Source organism: Leptodactylus fuscus, chromosome 2, assembly GCF_031893055.1.
Source record: "Leptodactylus fuscus isolate aLepFus1 chromosome 2, aLepFus1.hap2, whole genome shotgun sequence".
Taxonomy (NCBI): Eukaryota; Metazoa; Chordata; class Amphibia; order Anura; family Leptodactylidae; genus Leptodactylus; species Leptodactylus fuscus.
Window position 1 is genome coordinate 272,809,706 of NC_134266.1, and position 19,819 is coordinate 272,829,524.

The window sequence follows — 19,819 nt, forward strand, 5'->3', positions numbered from 1 at the left end:
CTAAAGTGATAGCACTGACATACAATGTTGCCCATAACCAGACCCCTCCATACAGCGCTGACCTCATCCCCCCCCCACACCGACATCTACTCTAGGATCTCCTCCTTCCTCTCTATACAACTCCGTCCTAATCTCCTGATATCGCCCTACACACACTCTACAAGTCTCATATCACCACATTCTTCCACTTCAATCTCTGACCCAATCTACCCTATGATCCTCATAAGACCTCCTTTCTTGCTAGACTATCTACAGACGAGAAAAAAAGGAAGGAAGCGAAAGGAAGGAAGGGAGTGAACGGAAGGAAGGAAGGAAGGAAGGAAGGAAGGAAGGAAGGAAGGAAGGAAGGAAGGAAGGAAGGAAGGAAGGAAGGAAGCGAACAGAAGGAAGGAAGGAAGCGAACGGAAGGAAGGGAGCGAAAGGAAGGAAGGGAGCGAAAGGAAGGAAGGGAGCGAAAGAAAGGAAGGAAGGAAGGGAGGGAGCGGAAGGAAGGAAGTGAAAGGAAGGAAGGGAGCGAAAGGAAGGAAGGGAGCGAAAGGAAGGAAGGGAGCGAAAGGAAGGAAGGGAGGGAGAGAAAGGAAGGAAGGAAGGAAGGAAGGAAGGAAGGGAGGGAGCGAAAGGAAGGGAGGGAGCGAAAGGAAGGGAGGGAGCGAAAGGAAGGAAGGGAGCGAAAGGAAGGAAGGGAGCGAAAGGAAGGAAGGGAGCGAAAGGAAGGAAGGGAGCAAAAGGAAGGAAGGGAGCGAAAGGAAGGAAGGGAGCGAAAGAAAGGAAGGAAGGGAGGGAGGGAGCGGAAGGAAGGAAGGAAGGAAGGGAGCGAACGGAAGGAAGGAAGGAAGGAAGGAAGGGAGCGAACGGAAGGAAGGAAGGAAGGAAGGGAGGGAGTGAAAGGAAGGAAGGAAGGAAGGAAGGAAGGGAGCGAACGGAAGGAAGGAAGGAAGGAAGGAAGGGAGGGAGCGAAAGGAAGGAAGGAAGGAAGGGAGCGAACAGAAGGAAGGGAGCGAAAGGAAGGAAGGAAGGGAGCGAAAGGAAGGAAGGAAGGGAGCGAACGGAAGGAAGGAAGGGAGCGAACGGAAGGAAGGGAGCGAAGGAAGGAAGGGAGCGGAAGGGAAGGAAGGGAGCGGAAGGGAAGGAAGGGAGCGAAGGGAAGGAAGGGAGCGAAGGGAAGGAAGGGAGCGAAGGGAAGGAAGGGAGCGAAGGGAAGGAAGGGAGCGAAGGGAAGGGAGCGAAGGGAAGGGAGCGAAGGGAAGGGAGCGAAGGGAAGCAAAGGAAGAATATAATAGAAAGGATGAGTAGAGAAAAAAAAAAAGATAGTAAGGCAAAAGAAAAAGTAAAAAAGGAGAGAAGAAAAAAAAAATTATAAGGAAGGAGGAAGAGAGTCAAACAGAAAGGCTAAAGAGAGAAGTAGAAAAGAGTGAAACGGAAGCTGACCTGAGTGAAAGAAAGATAGGAAGAAAAAGGAAGAGAAGGAAAAAACAAAGGTAGGGAAGAAGACAGACAAGTGTAATGAAGCAAAAAGGGAAGAATGAAAACAAAAAGAAAAGGAAATAGGGAAAATGGAAGGACAGAAGGAAAAAAACTGGAACTAAAGTTCAAGAAAGAAAGGAAGAAGGAATTAGACAGGGAGGAAAGGGAAAGGAGGACAAAAGAAGGAAAAGAAGGAAAAAATACAGAAGGAAAGCAGGAAGGAAGAAGAAAGAGAGGGAAGGAAGGAAGACAGAAGGAATAAAGGGGGGAAGAAGGAGATGAAAAAACAATGGAGAACATAAGGAACCTGCTGAATATAAATCTCCATGTGTGGGGAGCCTGTACAGTACTCCCCCCCCCCCCCCCCCCCAATAACCTGAGTTGTCATGTTTACATGTGTCACCGCAGTGTTAATCTGTCGTATCCCGAACAATTACATGACTCAGAATTTCCCTAATGGAAAAATCTCTTGTTGGCCGGGGAAACACAGAAAGGCAGCGGAGGAACAGAAGGACTTGTACAGAGCGATACATATTCATGACCACTAAATATATCCTGCACACGCCTGTATTTACTCCGCTCCCCGCAATGTCACACTGACTCCACTGCCAGGGCGGGTGAGAAGACTGAATATATTCCAATGGAACCAAGAACAGAAACAAAAAAAAAAAAATCTATCAAATTAAAGCAGTCTGTAGACTTCTATCAATAAGGATCACTCACCTCCTAATAGATAATAGGGCAGATTTATTAAGAGAGGATTTTATTACTAACATCAATCTAATTTCCAGTAATTTGCACAAAGTTTATCATATATTGCACAATGTCTGTTATGTCCGTCACATCTTTACTTATAACACTTCAGTCCTGAGAATTCAAAGGGGTTGATGGGCAAACCATCATCACACCAACCACAGACCTACATCTGACACAATGGGGACATCAGAGCCAGAAGTGATCACGGACAAAAGGATATGGATGACCAATCCTAATGATAAACCATTATCAGCATTTCTCCGGTAAACTGAAGGAAATTTGCTATGTACAAGAATATAACTACTATAATACTGCTCCTATGTACAAGAATATAACTACTATAATACTGCTCCTATGTACAAGAATATAACTACTATAATACTACCTCCTATGTACAAGAATATAACTACTATAATACTACTCCTATGTACAAGAATATAACTACTATAATACTACTATGTACAAGAATATAACTACTATAATACTACTCCTATGTACAAGAATATAACTACTATAATACTACTATGTACAAGAATATAACTACTATAATACTACTATGTACAAGAATATAACTACTATAATACTACTATGTACAAGAATATAACTACTATAATACTACTATGTACAAGAATATAACTACTATAATACTACTATGTACAAGAATATAACTACTATAATACTACTATGTACAAGAATATAACTACTATAATACTACTCCTATATACAAGAATATAACTACTATAATACTACTCCTATGTACAAGAATATAACTACTATAATACTACTCCTATGTACCAGAATATAACTACTATAATACTACTCCTATGTACAAGAATATAACTACTATAATACTGCTCCTATGTACAAGAATATAACTACTATAATACTGCTCCTATGTACAAGAATATAACTACTATAATACTGCCCCCTATGTACAAGAATATAACTACTATAATACTACTCCTATGTACAAGAATATAACTACTATAATACTACTATGTACAAGAATATAACTACTATAATACTACTATGTACAAGAATATAACTACTATAATACTACTATGTACAAGAATATAACTACTATAATACTACTCCTATATACAAGAATATAACTACTATAATACTGCTCCTATGTACAAGAATATAACTACTATAATACTGCCCCCTATGTACAAGAATATAACTACTATAATACTACTCCTATGTACAAGAATATAACTACTATAATACTGCTCCTATGTACAAGAATATAACTACTATAATACTGCTCCTATGTACAAGAATATAACTACTATAATACTACTCCTATATACAAGAATATAACTACTATAATACTGCTCCTATGTACAAGAATATAACTACTATAATACTACCTCCCATGTACAAGAATATAACTACTATAATACTACTCCTATGTACAAGAATATAACTACTATAATACTGCTCCTTATAGGCAGCACTAGTCACATGTATGTAGTATAAATCATGGGTCAGTTTTTCGGGACATTCCAGGTTTTTCCTCCTTCCTGTGTCTCTGTCGCTCTCAGCAGTCTCGTCCTTTGGACCGTCCTCAGGAAATCCTCTGCTTATTATTGTGCTCGGAGCTTCATATTTCTCGCTGTGATCAAAGCATTTGAGAAAAGCCAGCGCAGCGGAATATGGCCAGGAAGGTGCGACCACCCGCCATGCACTTCCCCTACACGTGCTTCGCGGCTGTGGCGGTGCGATGTGCTGACCTCCATAACACCGGGGAAGACGGCCAGCACGAGGGCGAAACGCTGAATAAGAATTTTGTTTTATTGTGGGCTTTATCATCCCGTCCTCCAGGCTGCAGCAAGACAAATAGATTGGCATTCGCCATCTGAACGGCAGCCATGACTGTACCGCTGGCCATACAATTGGCTTCTTGTAGCCGAAGGCCTATGTGGGTCTCAAGATGTAAGAAAGTTTGCTTTCTGTTTGGAAAAAAAAAAACTGTTGCAGAACTTTTTAGAAAACAAAATCCTTTAAAAATTTACGCATAGAGCTCGTTCTGTCTGCACGGTTACAGACTACAGATAAACATATGTAGTCTGATCCTGCAGTCACACCAGGACGATGGCGATGGAATTAATAGTAATATCTGAGGGCAAGATTAGGGGACAAAGAGTTGACATATAGTAACTAAGTGGAGACTCCTCTGCATAAGAACTGTATACACAAAACGGGGGATTTATTTTTTTGCAATGGAGATTCATCAAATACAAGAGGAATGAACGACTCGCAACATTCTGCAGAGCGGCGGATCAACTGTGTACAATTATTGGTAGATTTATCACTGACCGGATGAAATGGATATTGACAGATGGCAGCGGCTGGATTAGAAATTCCTGTTTACCACGAGAGCAGCAGCAAGAAAAGCTCCATTACTTACCCAGACTGCAGAGAGGAATCGTAAGAGGATTTGACGTTATCTCCTGATAAACCCGACTACATTCTGATGAAATCTCAGCTCAGAAAACTCAGGAAGTCCCAAAGTGAATCCCCGAGCCACAGAAAAGCACAGTATTATAGTAGTTATATTCTTGTACATAGGAGTAGTATTATAGTAGTTATATTCTTGTACATAGGAGCAGTATTATAGTAGTTATATTCTTGTACATAGGAGGTAGTATTATAGTAGTTATATTCTTGTACATAGGAGTAGTATTATAGTAGTTATATTCTTGTACATAGGAGGCAGTATTATAGTAGTTATATTCTTGTACATAGGAGTAGTATTATAGTAGTTATATTCTTGTACATAGGAGCAGTATTATAGTAGTTATATTCTTGTACATAGGAGCAGTATTATAGTAGTTATATTCTTGTACATAGGAGGTAGTATTATAGTAGTTATATTCTTGTACATAGGAGGTAGTATTATAGTAGTTATATTCTTGTACATAGGAGCAGTATTATAGTAGTTATATTCTTGTACATAGGAGTAGTATTATAGTAGTTATATTCTTGTACATAGGAGGCAGTATTATAGTAGTTATATTCTTGTACATAGGAGCAGTATTATAGTAGTTATATTCTTGTACATAGGAGTAGTATTATAGTAGTTATATTCTTGTACATAGGAGAAGTATTATAGTAGTTATATTCTTGTACATAGGAGTAGTATTATAGTAGTTATATTCTTGTACATAGGAGTAGTATTATAGTAGTTATATTCTTGTACATAGGAGAAGTATTATAGTAGTTATATTCTTGTACATAGGAGTAGTATTATAGTAGTTATATTCTTGTACATAGGAGCAGTATTATAGTAGTTATATTCTTGTACATAGGAGGTAGTATTATAGTAGTTATATTCTTGTACATAGGAGCAGTATTATAGTAGTTATATTCTTGTACATAGGAGGTAGTATTAGTTATATTCTTGTACATAGGAGCAGTATTATAGTAGTTATATTCTTGTACATAGGAGCAGTATTATAGTAGTTATATTCTTGTACATAGGAGAAGTATTATAGTAGTTATATTCTTGTACATAGGAGCAGTATTATAGTAGTTATATTCTTGTACATAGGAGGTAGTATTAGTTATATTCTTGTACATAGGAGCAGTATTATAGTAGTTATATTCTTGTACATAGGAGCAGTATTATAGTAGTTATATTCTTGTACATAGGAGCAGTATTATAGTAGTTATATTCTTGTACATAGGAGGTAGTATTATATTAGTTATATTCTTGTACATAGGAGCAGTATTATAGTAGTTATATTCTTGTACATAGGAGGTAGTATTAGTTATATTCTTGTACATAGGAGCAGTATTATAGTAGTTATATTCTTGTACATAGGAGCAGTATTATAGTAGTTATATTCTTGTACATAGGAGCAGTATTATAGTAGTTATATTCTTGTACATAGGAGCAGTATTATAGTAGTTATATTCTTGTATATAGGAGAAGTATTGTAGTAGTTATATTCTTGTATATAGGAGCAGTATTATAGTAGTTATATTCTTGTACATAGGAGTAGTATTATAGTAGTTATATTCTTGTACATAGGAGAAGTATTATAGTAGTTATATTCTTGTACATAGGAGTAGTATTATAGTAGTTATATTCTTGTACATAGGAGTAGTATTATAGTAGTTATGTTCTTGTACATAGGAGTGGTATTATAGTAGTTATATTCTTGTACATAGGAGTAGTATTATAGTAGTTATATTCTTGTACATAAGAGCAGTATTATATTAGTTATATTCTTGTACATAGGAGCAGTATTATAGTAGTTATATTCTTGTACATAGGAGTAGTATTATAGTAGTTATATTCTTGTACATAGGAGCAGTATTATAGTAGTTATATTCTTGTACATAGGAGTAGTATTATAGTAGTTATATTCTTGTACATAGGAGAAGTATTATAGTAGTTATATTCTTGTACATAGGAGTAGTATTATAGTAGTTATATTCTTGTACATAGGAGTAGTATTATAGTAGTTATATTCTTGTACATAGGAGAAGTATTATAGTAGTTATATTCTTGTACATAGGAGTAGTATTATAGTAGTTATATTCTTGTACATAGGAGCAGTATTATAGTAGTTATATTCTTGTACATAGGAGCAGTATTATAGTAGTTATATTCTTGTACATAGGAGCAGTATTATAGTAGTTATATTCTTGTATATAGGAGAAGTATTGTAGTAGTTATATTCTTGTATATAGGAGCAGTATTATAGTAGTTATATTCTTGTACATAGGAGCAGTATTATAGTAGTTATATTCTTGTACATAGGAGAAGTATTATAGTAGTTATATTCTTGTACATAGGAGTAGTATTATAGTAGTTATATTCTTGTACATAGGAGTAGTATTATAGTAGTTATATTCTTGTACATAAGAGCAGTATTATATTAGTTATATTCTTGTACATAGGAGCAGTATTATAGTAGTTATATTCTTGTACATAGGAGTAGTATTATAGTAGTTATATTCTTGTACATAGGAGTAGTATTATAGTAGTTATATTCTTGTACATAGGGGGCAGTATTATAGTAGTTATATTCTTGTACACAGGGGGCAGTATTATAGTACTGATGATTCCTACAGTGGAAATTCTTAACACATTTGCTAGCGTGGTTTTCTGTGGTCAGCTTCTTGACAAGGCTCTGGCGGGCAGCTTGAGACGCATTTGCCTCCAGATACGACCTTTGCTCCAATCAATGTCTATTACTGGTACATGGCGGCCTTTTGCAGACGTAAGTAGCATAAAGTCTGTGAAGGATCACTTGGCAAGTGTATGAGAAACCAATTGTGCCGAGCAATCTAATCTGCAGTGAAGTGATGAGCTCTGGCGCTGTAAATAACCGCCGCTCACAATCAGCGGTAATCATCAGAACGACTTGACATTTACAGGAGGACGCATGCAAAAGGTGAAGAGCGGCGCTTCTACAGTAACGGTATCAAAGAATGTAACCGTTCACTTTAAAGGCCATTTCTTCTAGACACTGCAACTGCAATACCGCGCATCGCCTGAGAATAAGGGGGGCACTTTTTGTGGAAGAAAGAGGTATTTTTCTGATCTGGTTACTCCTCTTAAGTGGTCACAGACTAGGTACATGGAGGGCTCTGGGCCCCTTTATCTCCTACACACGTGGACTTATACCCTGCACCTAGGTGACGTGTACCTAGCACCTTTGCACCCTCTGCTCCATTCTACATGGAGCTAGAGCCCTCCATACATTGCGCCCTGCAACAGAACTCTGCAAAGAATTTAAAGGCACGGTACATACAAACAGTGCAAAACAATAGGGAGCACGCTTGTCTATCCTCTTGCAAATGGAGGACGCAATCCTTTCGCAACACATCTAAGGGGGCTTAAATCGGATTACCAAGAAGGGCTCAGAAACCTCTGGCTGCTATACTTGGCATAACCCCTTTAATAAACCATTACCAGGAGGCTGCTGAATATTAGACACTCTGCAGCGCTCTCCCTGGCACAATGTGTGGGTTGGCACCGCCGCTTTATTATTCACTTATCTATGATTTATACAACTGCAGAATCTGCTCCACAGTAACCTCAGCATAGCAGTCAATATCTGCTCGGAGGCCAGATTTGGGAAGATGAGGGGCGGGGGGTGTAATTATAATCTGTGTGCAATGAAATGCATCATCTTTTACAGGTGTCCTGCAATATAAATCTATGGAATTTAACCCCGGCCGCTGATTTATCTGCAGATTACACATCTGCTGGTATCATGTCCCCCTGCAGGCTCCACATTCAGCTATTTCATGCTCCGTTAGGTACAATGAGCCACCGTGAGATTGACACAGCAAATATCACAGGAGACCCAGACTCATGACAAGTCATATCCTAGACTCCAGTCACTGCCAGAGCTGCACCCCTTAATCTAAAGCTACCACAAGTAGAATCAGCCCTGCGGACATAATGATTTAGCCAACGTATTGTAGACATAACAAGGCGCTGATCCTGAGAGTCAACTGTAAAGCGGCACAGCCAGGAATCCATATTATATGTAATATACACGTTCATCTAGGAGGCCTCCACCTTCTACTACTGCACACAAAGAAATAGGGTTAGGAACCAGGGTGGTGGCGTAGGATGCAGTGTGTCTGGGGGGCAGCTTGCTGCTGCAGAAACCTTCCTCGCCTGTGTGGATGGATCAACAGTTGAAGTTGACCCAGCTGGACAGTGGTGTGACTAATAACCCCGTGGCAAAGTGTGGCCCCTGCACACAGTATTATCCCCCATAGTGGCCCCTGCACTCAGTATTATGCCCCATAGTGGCCCCTGCACACAGTATTATGCCCCATAGTGGCCCCTGCACTCAGTATTATGCCCCATAGTGGCCCCTGCACACAGTATTATGCACCATAGTAGACTGCACACAGTATTATCCCCCATAGTGGCCCCTGCACACAGTATTATGTCCCATAGTGGCCCCTGCACACAGTATTATCCCCCATAGTGGCCCCTGCACACAGTATTATGCCCCATAATGGCCCCTGCACACAGTATTATATCCCATAGTGGCCCCAGTACACAGTATTATACCCCATAGTGGCCCCTGCACAGTATTATGCCCCATAGTGGCCCCAGTACACAGTATTATACCCCATAGTGGCCCCTGCACACAGTATTGTGCCCCATAGTGGCCCCTGCACAGTATTATGCCCCATAGTGGCCCCTACACACAGTATTATGCCCCATAGTGGCCCCTGCACACAGTATTATGCCCCATAGTGGCCCCTGCACACAGTATTGTGCCCCATAGTGGCCCCTGCACACAGTATTGTGCCCCATAGTGGCCCCTGCACACAGTATTATACCCCATAGTGGCCCCAGTACACAGTATTATACCCAATAGTGGCCCCTGCACAGTATTATGTCCCATAGTGGTCCCTGCACACAGTATTGTGCCCCATAGTGGCCCCTGCACACAGTATTGTGCCCCATAGTGGCCCCTGCACACAGTATTGTGCCCCATAGTGGCCCCTGCACACAGTATTGTGCCCCATAGTGGCCCCTGCACACAGTATTGTGCCCCATAGTGGCCCCTGCACACAGTATTGTGCCCCATAGTGGCCCCTGCACACAGTATTGTGCCCCATAGTGGCCCCTGCACACAGTATTATGCCCCTGCACACAGTATTATCCCCCATAGTGGCCCCTGCACACAGTATTATCCCCCATAGTGGCCCCTGCACACAGTATTATGCGCCACTGTGGACACCAATTAATTATTATACTCTGGGGTCTTTTTTTTAATAATCGGAGACCGAAGGTGGGTACCATCATAAACAATTTTACTTACCTATCCCCGACTCTGCTGCAGTCCTCGGTGGTGTCGTCCATCTTCAATGACGTCCGGGACGTCACATGACACTGGATGCAGGCCCCGGTCATGTGACGTTAGGGAGAGTCACAAAAGTAGGCCCGAACCTGCCCGGAGAGGTAAGTAATACTGCTTTTTATGTTGTTACCTTACCTCCCCTGGACCTCCGATCATTATACTGAAAAGCCTGCGGTGTTACTTACCGTTCCCACCCCTGCCAGGATTGGTAAGTAAATAGGGCCCGTTACCGATTGGAGTGACTCCAGTTGGTAACGGCCTATTAAGAAAAAAACACAGCAGTAGCGGCTGTCGCTGGGCCACCTAATGTCCCGGCCCCTGTGGCAGCCACTACCCCTGCTACTCCAGTAGTTACACCACCGCAGCTGGATCTCCTTGTCAAGAAGATCAGACCATAAATATGAGGAAGCCATCACCTGACCAAGTAGCCGCCACCCTCAGACAGGCAATATGGTCAAGAGGCTAAATCGGATACTACTTATCTCATGACCACTGCTGCCCCCTTGGCAGATACTAGAGGAGGCACAGGCTGCCTCCATATACAATGGGCTTGTCTGAAGATGCCACAAAAATCAAAAGACACCAGCGAATACCCAATGTTTTGTACTCCTGTATACAAATGTGCAGGCCAAGTTCTGTTCTGTCGCGATATCTGTAGAGCAGGCCATGGGAACGGAGCATCATAAGAGCCTTGGCCGCACACTTGGTCATGTGCAGGACGCCTTAAAGTCATCTTCAGTGACAAGACTGACTATTTAGTCACTAGAAAGTGAAAACCTATTTTTTGACATTTATGGAAGGCAACTGGCTGCAGCAGGAGCCTCCCCCCTAATCTAGGAATGCCAAGCCTTGCACTTTAGTCTGTTATTATTGGTCAAAAATGGAAAAGATCAGGTGGAAATCAATGCCCAGGTTCCATCCAAGACACCTGGAGACTGTTTGCTGCTGCGGGAGCAGGGTATAGGACGTTCCCGTATTATATGGCAGGGGATATTGGAACGCCACGGCACGTGAAGAAGGTTAAGATGCTCAGTCAGAAAAGCAGATGTACTCATTCACTGGCATCCAAAGAGATTGTGAGCACGGAGCCGGCACATAGAGGAGGATTAAGTGCCCTTGAAGGGCCGAATTCAATGAGGTTTTGTGCTCTGTCTTGAGGCCCAGAGGCCTGATTAATAAGAACAAGTATAGACGTTCCGGCTTCATCCCGCTCATCTCCTAAGACAATAAGGGGCTCTAAAACCTCAAGCAAGAGCAGGACTGACAGACTGCCTATGTGACAACTGGGAGAGTGTAGTGAGCATGCTCTGTGTGTAGAGGTTGCTGTGCTGCGAGAGGGAGGAGGGAGGAAGAGCAGAGATGTGACAATGATGGATCCTGTGTTATCTGTCTCCAGTTATATAACAGAGGTATCATTCTATATAGCGCCACCCTCTGCAATGAGGTCAGTGGGAATAAGACGGCAGCTTCCCAACGCTGGAACCAGATCCTGGTGATCAGTTTATGGTGATGTAGAGCATGGCGCGCCAGCGGCGCCCGGTTACTACAGAGGATGTGGTGTCTATATTTAGCTGCTGGGCTTTCCTCGAAGCTCGGATGCGTCTGTAGATCAGATATCATATATCTGATGAACCTGCAGAACTGCAACATATTCATTACACGGAGCGGCCGGTGGGAAATCAGCCGCCATAACTCCGCGCACGAGAGCCAGCGCTACACTGACACGGGGGCGCACTCAGGTTTCCAACAGTTACTTTATATGTTCTTAGATTTCACTCATAAACATAAACAATAGATTGTAACCAGAAAGACATACAAGACCCGGACGGAACGTGGACAGACACGGGGCAGAAATCATCACCAGCAACTGTACAAACCTTGTACTGTGTGTTATCTAGAAGTGTACAGTCATCTGAGGATACATGACCAGCAGAATAGTGAGCGCAGCTCTGGAGTATGATACAGGATAAGTAATGTAATGTATGTACACAGTGACTGCACCGGCAGAATAGTGAGCGCAGCTCTGGAGTATAATACAGGATAAGTAATGTAATGTATGTACACAGTGACTGTACCGGCAGAATAGTGAGCACAGCTCTGGAGTATAATACAGGATAAGTAATGTAATGTATGTACACAGTGACTGCACCGGCAGAATAGTGAGCGCAGCTCTGGAGTATAATACAGGATAAGTAATGTAATGTATGTACACAGTGACTATACCAGCAGAATAGTGAGCACAGCTCTGGAGTATAATACAGGATAAGTAATGTTATGTATGTACACAGTGACTGCACCAGCAGAATAGTGAGCGCAGCTCTGGCGTATAATACAGGATAAGTAATGTAATGTATGTACACAGTCACTGTACCAGCAGAATAGTGAGCGCAGCTCTGGAGTATAATACAGGATAAGTAATGTAATGTATGTACACAGTGACTGTACCAGCGGAATAGTGAGTGCAGCTCTGGAGTATAATACAGGATAAGTAATGTAATGTATGTACACAGTGACTGTACCAGCAGAATAGTAAGTGCAGCTCTGGAGTATAATACAGGATAAGTAATGTAATGTATGTACACAGTGACTGTACCAGCAGAATAGTAAGCGCAGCTCTGGAGTATAATACAGGATAAGTAATGTAATGTATGTACACAGTGACTGTACCAGCAGAATAGTGAGCGCAGCTCTGGGGGGATAATACAGGATAAGTAATGTAATGTATGTACACAGTGACTGTACCAGCAGAATAGTGAGCGCAGCTCTGGAGTATAATACAGGATAAGTAATGTAATGTATGTACACAGTGACTGTACCAGCAGAATAGTGAGCGCAGCTCTGGAGTATAATACAGGATAAGTAATGTAATGTATGTACACAATGACTGCACCAGCAGAATAGTGAGTGCAGCTCTGGAGTATAATACAGGATGTAACTGTAGTTCAGGGTTGAGGGTCTGTTACAATGTGTATTGTTTCTGCTCTCAGCCATGATGGATTATAATGGACACCATCAGCTCTACATTACAGACAGCTGGCCAGATGACCCTATTGTGAAGATGCCAATTTTTAATGATTCCTCCTCTTTTTGGAGGCTTCATATTTCCAGATTGCAGAATGAACTGGAGAAGGTTATAGTGAGGGGGAACCATTAATAAATGACACATTATGGCCGTAGGTATCGGAGCGTAATGAAATTGATTCAGTGATTCAGTAAAGGTGACTGCGAGGCACTTTTGGGCTGATCTGTACGTTTAACACACAATCTGTCAGGTTATTTAGTCATTGCCGCAGAGCATGTTACCGGCTGACATGTCAGATCATCCTCCTCCTCCTCCTCCTCCAGGAAAAGAGCATCTTATTAAAGATGGAGCGGGGCCCGTGTCAATCTCTGATGGGAAGAAATCATGCGGAATGGCCGCCGGGGTAACTAAGAATAGTCTACCAAGCTATGAGACTTCTATCCGGCCACTTACAGTATGTATATATTTGCATATCAGAATTTTTTTTGTATTTTGCTTCCAAATAAAGCAACTTGGTATCAAAAAGTTAATAATGTCATCTCATTTGGTTATCTCTAAATACACCTATAGGTCTCTATGATAACAGACTGCAAACATGTCATCAGATCCTGCAGTCAGAGGACCCCAAATGCTCTCAGTCCCGTCTTCTGCCATCTCGGGGGGTTATCAAGAAGGGCAAAAGATCAATGATTATCAATGAAGGCCAAGGATCCTTTGAAAACTGATCAGACTGATACAATGTATCCAAGTTGGTGGGGTGTAACTATCTGGTAACAGAGCATGCCCACAACACTTCCACAATGAAGTCAATAAGCAATGATCACGGAGCATGCCCACAACGCTCTTCCATAGTCAAAGTCACACGTTAGGCTACGATTTACTGTATGTCGTGCAACTGTTGTAAATCCAACCCCTGAATGCTGATAGCATGTACAGAAAATAGTTAAGGAGAAAAAAAAAAAATATATATATTCTAAAACATGGCAAACAGATAAATAAAAGATCACGTATCAATACCTGGTCTTATGGAGTAAAAAGTTATAGATGATACATTCCCTTTAAGCTTTGGTTATACATTATAAGTCCCAGGAAACCTCCTTAAGTTCTAGTTCTAGTTCTCAAAGCAGGTCAAGTCAGAATTTTTTTACTAAAATTTTTATTCGCGACGTCAGGGATTTTTGCATGTAAAGATAGTACACCATCATACGGTACGAGATCTCCCTGGCCCTGATCATATATTTACCTCTTCTATCTGGGTGAGAGCAGCCATATTTATCCAGATTTGCAGGGGTTTGATTTTTTTTTTTCCAAGATGGCGCCGCATTGAGTGGCTGCCTCGATACAGAGCTCCAAGCTGAGAGCAACCTTTATCTTTCCGTTTCACTCTTTTTGTCTGTATCTTCAAGAATCCTCTACTTCAGGGGTAGGGAATGTACGGCTCTCCAGCTGTTGCAAAACTACAACTCCCAGCATGCACACTGGCGCTGTTGTTCTTGGAACTCCCATGGAAGTGAATGGAGCATGTTGGGAGTTGTAGTTTCACAGCAGCGGGAGAGCCGAAGGTTCCCTACCCCTGGTCTACTCCATCAACCTAGCACTATGAATTAGCAGCTATAAATCGAATGGAAGATCCTGTGGAGTATTTTTTTTCCTTCTGTTTCTATTGTTAAAGCATGGACAAGACTTAAGACCTGGAATTTCCTGTGTGCACATGTGCCTGTTACCATCCCCCCAGGAGCTAAGGACAGCACCAGTTACAGCTGATCGCTAGAGGTCCCAGTAGGGGGCGCATCATGTGATCAGTTTATTGCTAAGAAACCCTTCTATCAAAGACATATTATTAGAACTGGAGAACCCCTTTAATCACCCCTTTAATGGTGTGCTGTGGTAGACTGAATCTATTCTACATTAGGGTACAGTTATCAGTATAGAGTATAAAATCCACTTCTGATACTTCTACATAAGCTTTGTCCTCCATGCTTTACACTGCATTTCTATTGGAGGGGAGGAGCCTGTGTAAAGGGGAGGAGCCCACAGATCTGCTCCAACTACCATGCGCAGCATTTTATTACCAATATATGCAAATAACTATTGTCTTATTTTGCAAAGTATCGCATATTAAAGCTTCTATATATTAATACTGAGCAAACCTAAACATGTAACATGGAGTCCTTCATAAAGCTGGGTGAAATCTTGTAAAAGCAGCTTTAATGGCGATATTGATCGTCACCCAGCTTTCCCTGGATGGAATATAAGTGAATAACACTTTCAGGCCACTTGACAGACCAGGGACGTGGTGGAAAAGCTCCTTCGCTGGCGCCACATTTATATACAAGACACAAGCTGGAAAAAAATCAATAGATTCATCCAAAAGAAGCAGAAGGGTGAAAAATGAAATAAAGCAGAAAAAAACGAGATTTATAGAGCGAGCAGCTGGAGGGAACAGCCGGGCTCCGGGGCGTGTGCGGCAAATAGGAGGCCGCTGCCATATGCTGTACTGGTAGATGCTTGGTAAAGCTGGGTGACAACCCATCTGCAGGGACGACCACATGGGTTCCCATAATTCTGTGCATGTTACTATATTTATAGAGGTCAGAGCTCCATTCCACTGATACAAAGGACCAAATCCTCTGCACGCATCATCCTGCAGCCACCACTAGATAGAGCTCAAGATCTTGCTGTTTACTGGTAAAAGACGATACGCAGCCGGGGAGCTCCCCCTAGTGGCGGCTTCAGGAAGATAGAATTTTTTTCATGACTATGCAGCAGATTTGGAGCTGAAACTCGTTGGCATGATAGAAAATTTGACAAATTCTTCTTACCTTGGTGGTGTCATCATGTGACCGCTGATACCGTTTCCATCGGCAACCATAAATTCCAGTCAGGCATGACAAACATAACTGCGGCTCGTAGTACTGTAGCGGTTGGTGCTTTACCATACTCTCTCCAGCGGTTCAATAGTCGGCTACTAAATGTCCATCGGGGCCGGCTCCTCCTGATATGGAGAACACAAAGGCAAAGGTTACATGATTACCTAGAAACATGTACAAAATCCCCCCCCCCCCCTGTATTATTTACTAAGGTTTGCGCATAAATTAGCATCCTACTTATTGCATCAAATTATCCAGGGATCGGAAATCTGGACCTCAATGTCTTTTCGATCAACAAGAAACCGTAAAATTATATATATATATATATATATATATATATATATCCCAGCCAATCCTCTCCACCATTTTTTACAAGCTCAGCCATTTCACACAGTTCTATAAGACAACCGGCTGCAGCAGGAGCCTCCCCCTTCTTCCATGTCTGCAGTAGGAAAGAAAGACTGAAAGAAGCCCCACCCCTCAGTCAGCCCTCATCCAAACAAGCAACAGACCAATATGAGACTGACTTCTTTGTTCTTGGCAGTCATGTCCCCTTCCTTCTACCCATAGTTATATATATGATTGTAAGATAACTGGCTGCAGCAGGAGCCTCCCACTATATGCTGTAGGAAAGACACTGTAAAGCCCCGCCCCACTTCTCAGTCAGCCCCCATCCAAAAACACAATAGACCAACACAGGTCAAGTCCCTTTCCTCCTTCCCACAGTCCTGTATCTGACAACTGGCTACAGAAGGAGCCCCACCCTCTTGACAAAGCCCTGTCCATCAGTCTTGCAGGCCAAAGACAGAACAGACCATCAGGAGATTGAAGTCTCTGCTCCCTGCAGCTGCATCTCCCTCCTTATCACAGATCTGTATTGGACTGCAAGACAACTGGCTGCAGCAGGAGCCTCCCCCCTCTCCCCAGTCTGCAGCAGGAAATAAATGAGCCCTGCCCCCCAGCAAATATAACAAACCAACAGGGGACTGACATCTTTTCTCTCTGCAGCCATGTTCCCCCCTCCAGCTCACAGTTCTGCATCTGACTAAGATAACTGGCTTCAGCAGGAGTCGCAGAAAAAAAGATTCTTAAGCCCTGCCCCCTTGACTAAACCCAGAACAGATCAACAGGCAATGAACCCCTGTGTTCTGTGCAAGACAGACAAAAGGGGGCAACTAATTTTTATTTTTTTTTTCCCTTTAAGGTGTTCTAAGCTTCGTTGACAGGGTAGAAAGCAAAGACACCAACATTTTTGAGTACCCCTATAGTTGTTTAGTGACTGGGTGACCAAACAATTCGCTATAGTCTCCAAAATGGCTGACAACGGTCGCAAATTCCTCATTTACAGAAAGAAGTGCAGCTCTGGAGCACAAACTGCTGCTATACCCATTGGTTCAGCCACTTCACTTGGTAGATAAATCGAGGTGGAATTCCCCTTTAAGATGACATTTTTTGGACAATGCGACAACTCCGGGGTCTCCATGACTATATAATTTATACCGCCACCTTTATAAATGGCAAGCAACAAAATCAGAAGGAGATAAGTCTGCAGGAAATTGTCCGCAACGGCCTCCGAATAGAAATCAATGATCACCAATATTCTAGACGAGGAGGACAGAGGAGTCGCAAAATGGTTATCTTTTTTTCTCGATGTGAACCTGTCAGTCATCGCCCCTACACCGACAGAATTATGGGTCATTTGGGAGTTTCTTGAGATCTGAAGAATTGCTGTTCAGGGCTTGTAACAACAACTAAACCGCCACATTGTTACAAAACTCCAGATGTATTAACTTGGTGTAGGAGGAGGAGTTAGCTACTCCCCCCTCCTTAGTGCATTCGGTTTCATTTGGCAGGAACAGTCCACTATTTAGTATTTATGATGGTGTCCTGACTGTCCCTCGATGGGAGATAAAAGATTGGTCATACTGAATGTCAACATGTCCAATCCATCGTCTTCAGGTAGACAAAATGCCAGTAGAGTGGTCTGAAGAAGAACACCAGCAAATATCTCTCTCCCTATGGAAAACACATGCACCCTCGTCTGGGTTGAGCATACATGTCTGCAAGTCCTTGGAGGACAGAGGGGAATAGCTAGCAGCTAAGGTATATACCCCTCCCAAATAGTCTATGACACTCAGCACTTCATCCATTACCTATACTGAATCCTTTCCCGGTAGTTCAGCCTCCCGTCCGTTTCTAAGTATCCACCATCTTGATTTTTAGATGGTGAAAATTTGATGATGCCTCAGGACGTCGTCATATGGGTAGCTAGAGCCAGTGTCATCCCTACCTGCTGGCCGGACAGTGTGAATATCCTTCAGGCTATATTATCCTTAAAAAGGGACAACGGGTATACAGTCAGGGAGGTACAAGTATACAGTCACGGAGCTAATGGTATAGGTACAGGTATACAGTCAGGTAGGTACAGGTATACAGCCAGGGAGGTACAGGTATAGGTACAGGTATACAGCCAGGGAGCTAATGGGATAGGTACAGGTATACATCCAGGGAGGTACAGGTATACAGTCAGGGAGGTAATGGTATAGGTACAGGTATACAGCCAGGGAGGTGCAGGTATAGGTGAGAGAATACAGTCAGGGAGCTAATAGTATAAGTACAGGTATACAGCCAGGGAGGTGCAGGTATACAGTCAGGGAGGTAATGGTATAGGTACAGGTATACAGCCAGGGAGGTGCAGGTATACAGTCAGGGAGGTAATGGTATAGGTACAGGTATACAGCCAGGGAGGTGCAGGTATACAGTCAGGGAGGTGCAGGTATACAGTCAGGGAGGTGCAGGTATACAGTCAGGGAGGTAATGGAATAGGTACAGGTATACAGCCAGGGAGGTAATGGAATAGGTACAGGTATACAGTCAGGGAGGTAATGGAATAGGTACAGGTATACAGTCAGGGAGGTAATGGAATAGGTACAGGTATACAGCCAGGGAGGTAATGGAATAGGTACAGGTATACAGCCAGGGAGGTAATGGAATAGGTACAGGTATACAGCCAGGGAGGTAATGGAATAGGTACAGGTATACAGCCAGGGAGGTAATGGAATAGGTACAGGTATACAGCCAGGGAGGTAATGGAATAGGTACAGGTATACAGTCAGGGAGGTAATGGAATAGGTACAGGTATACAGTCAGGGAGGTAATGGAATAGGTACAGGTATACAGTCAGGGAGGTAATGGAATAGGTACAGGTATACAGCCAGGGAGGTAATGGTATAGGTACAGGTATACAGTTAGGGAGGTAATGGTATAGGTACAGGTATACAGCCAGGGAGGTACAGGTATACAGCCAGGTAGGTACAGGTATACAGTCAGGGAGTTTCTACGTAGAAACCTTGTGTGCTAGGATCCATCCAACCGCCTGGAGACGCACAGATCTCAACAGGCTCAAGTAAACTGACACATGGCATACCGAAACTCAACAAATAAAAGACTTTAATTTTGGGTGGAGTGTCCCTTTAAGGGTGTTGCACTCCTTTTATTTGTTTATCTGTTCCTTTTGGGACAGAAATACTGATTTAGCAATTAAATCCACATTATGATTAAAAGACTTTATAACTGAGTCGTTCATGATGTTAAGGATTCCGCCCTCTATAGGGTGGTGTACAGAGTGCACTCTGTTCTCCTAATTCCATCCAGGAGAATAGATTTGCATATTTTTTACCCATACTCCCTAGCGGAGCAGGAACGACTTGTAAGTCTCCGTACTGCCTATGTAGGCGAACACTCTCCCTAATGTGGACGAGTGCCCCCATACACTTTTATTTGGACAATTTTGAGTAGTCTGAATTTTCTATAAAGGATTATTCTATCAAGAACGGAAAAAATCCTTCTTTCTT

General features: G+C 42.4%; 1 protein-coding gene across 4 annotated transcripts in view; it reads right to left on the reverse strand.

Moving 5' to 3' along the window:
* The window catches only part of GDPD5 (glycerophosphodiester phosphodiesterase domain containing 5), a 105,194-nt gene that overhangs the window by 48,236 nt on the left and 37,139 nt on the right, over window positions 1-19,819 (reverse strand). For all 4 annotated transcript variants that reach the window (XM_075266286.1, XM_075266285.1, XM_075266283.1 and 1 more), the window contains exon 2: window positions 15,918-16,090. In XM_075266286.1, the coding sequence (XP_075122387.1) occupies window positions 15,918-16,034 (117 nt within the window). In that variant the 5' untranslated portion in view covers window positions 16,035-16,090. The remainder of the gene's footprint in view (window positions 1-15,917; window positions 16,091-19,819) is intronic.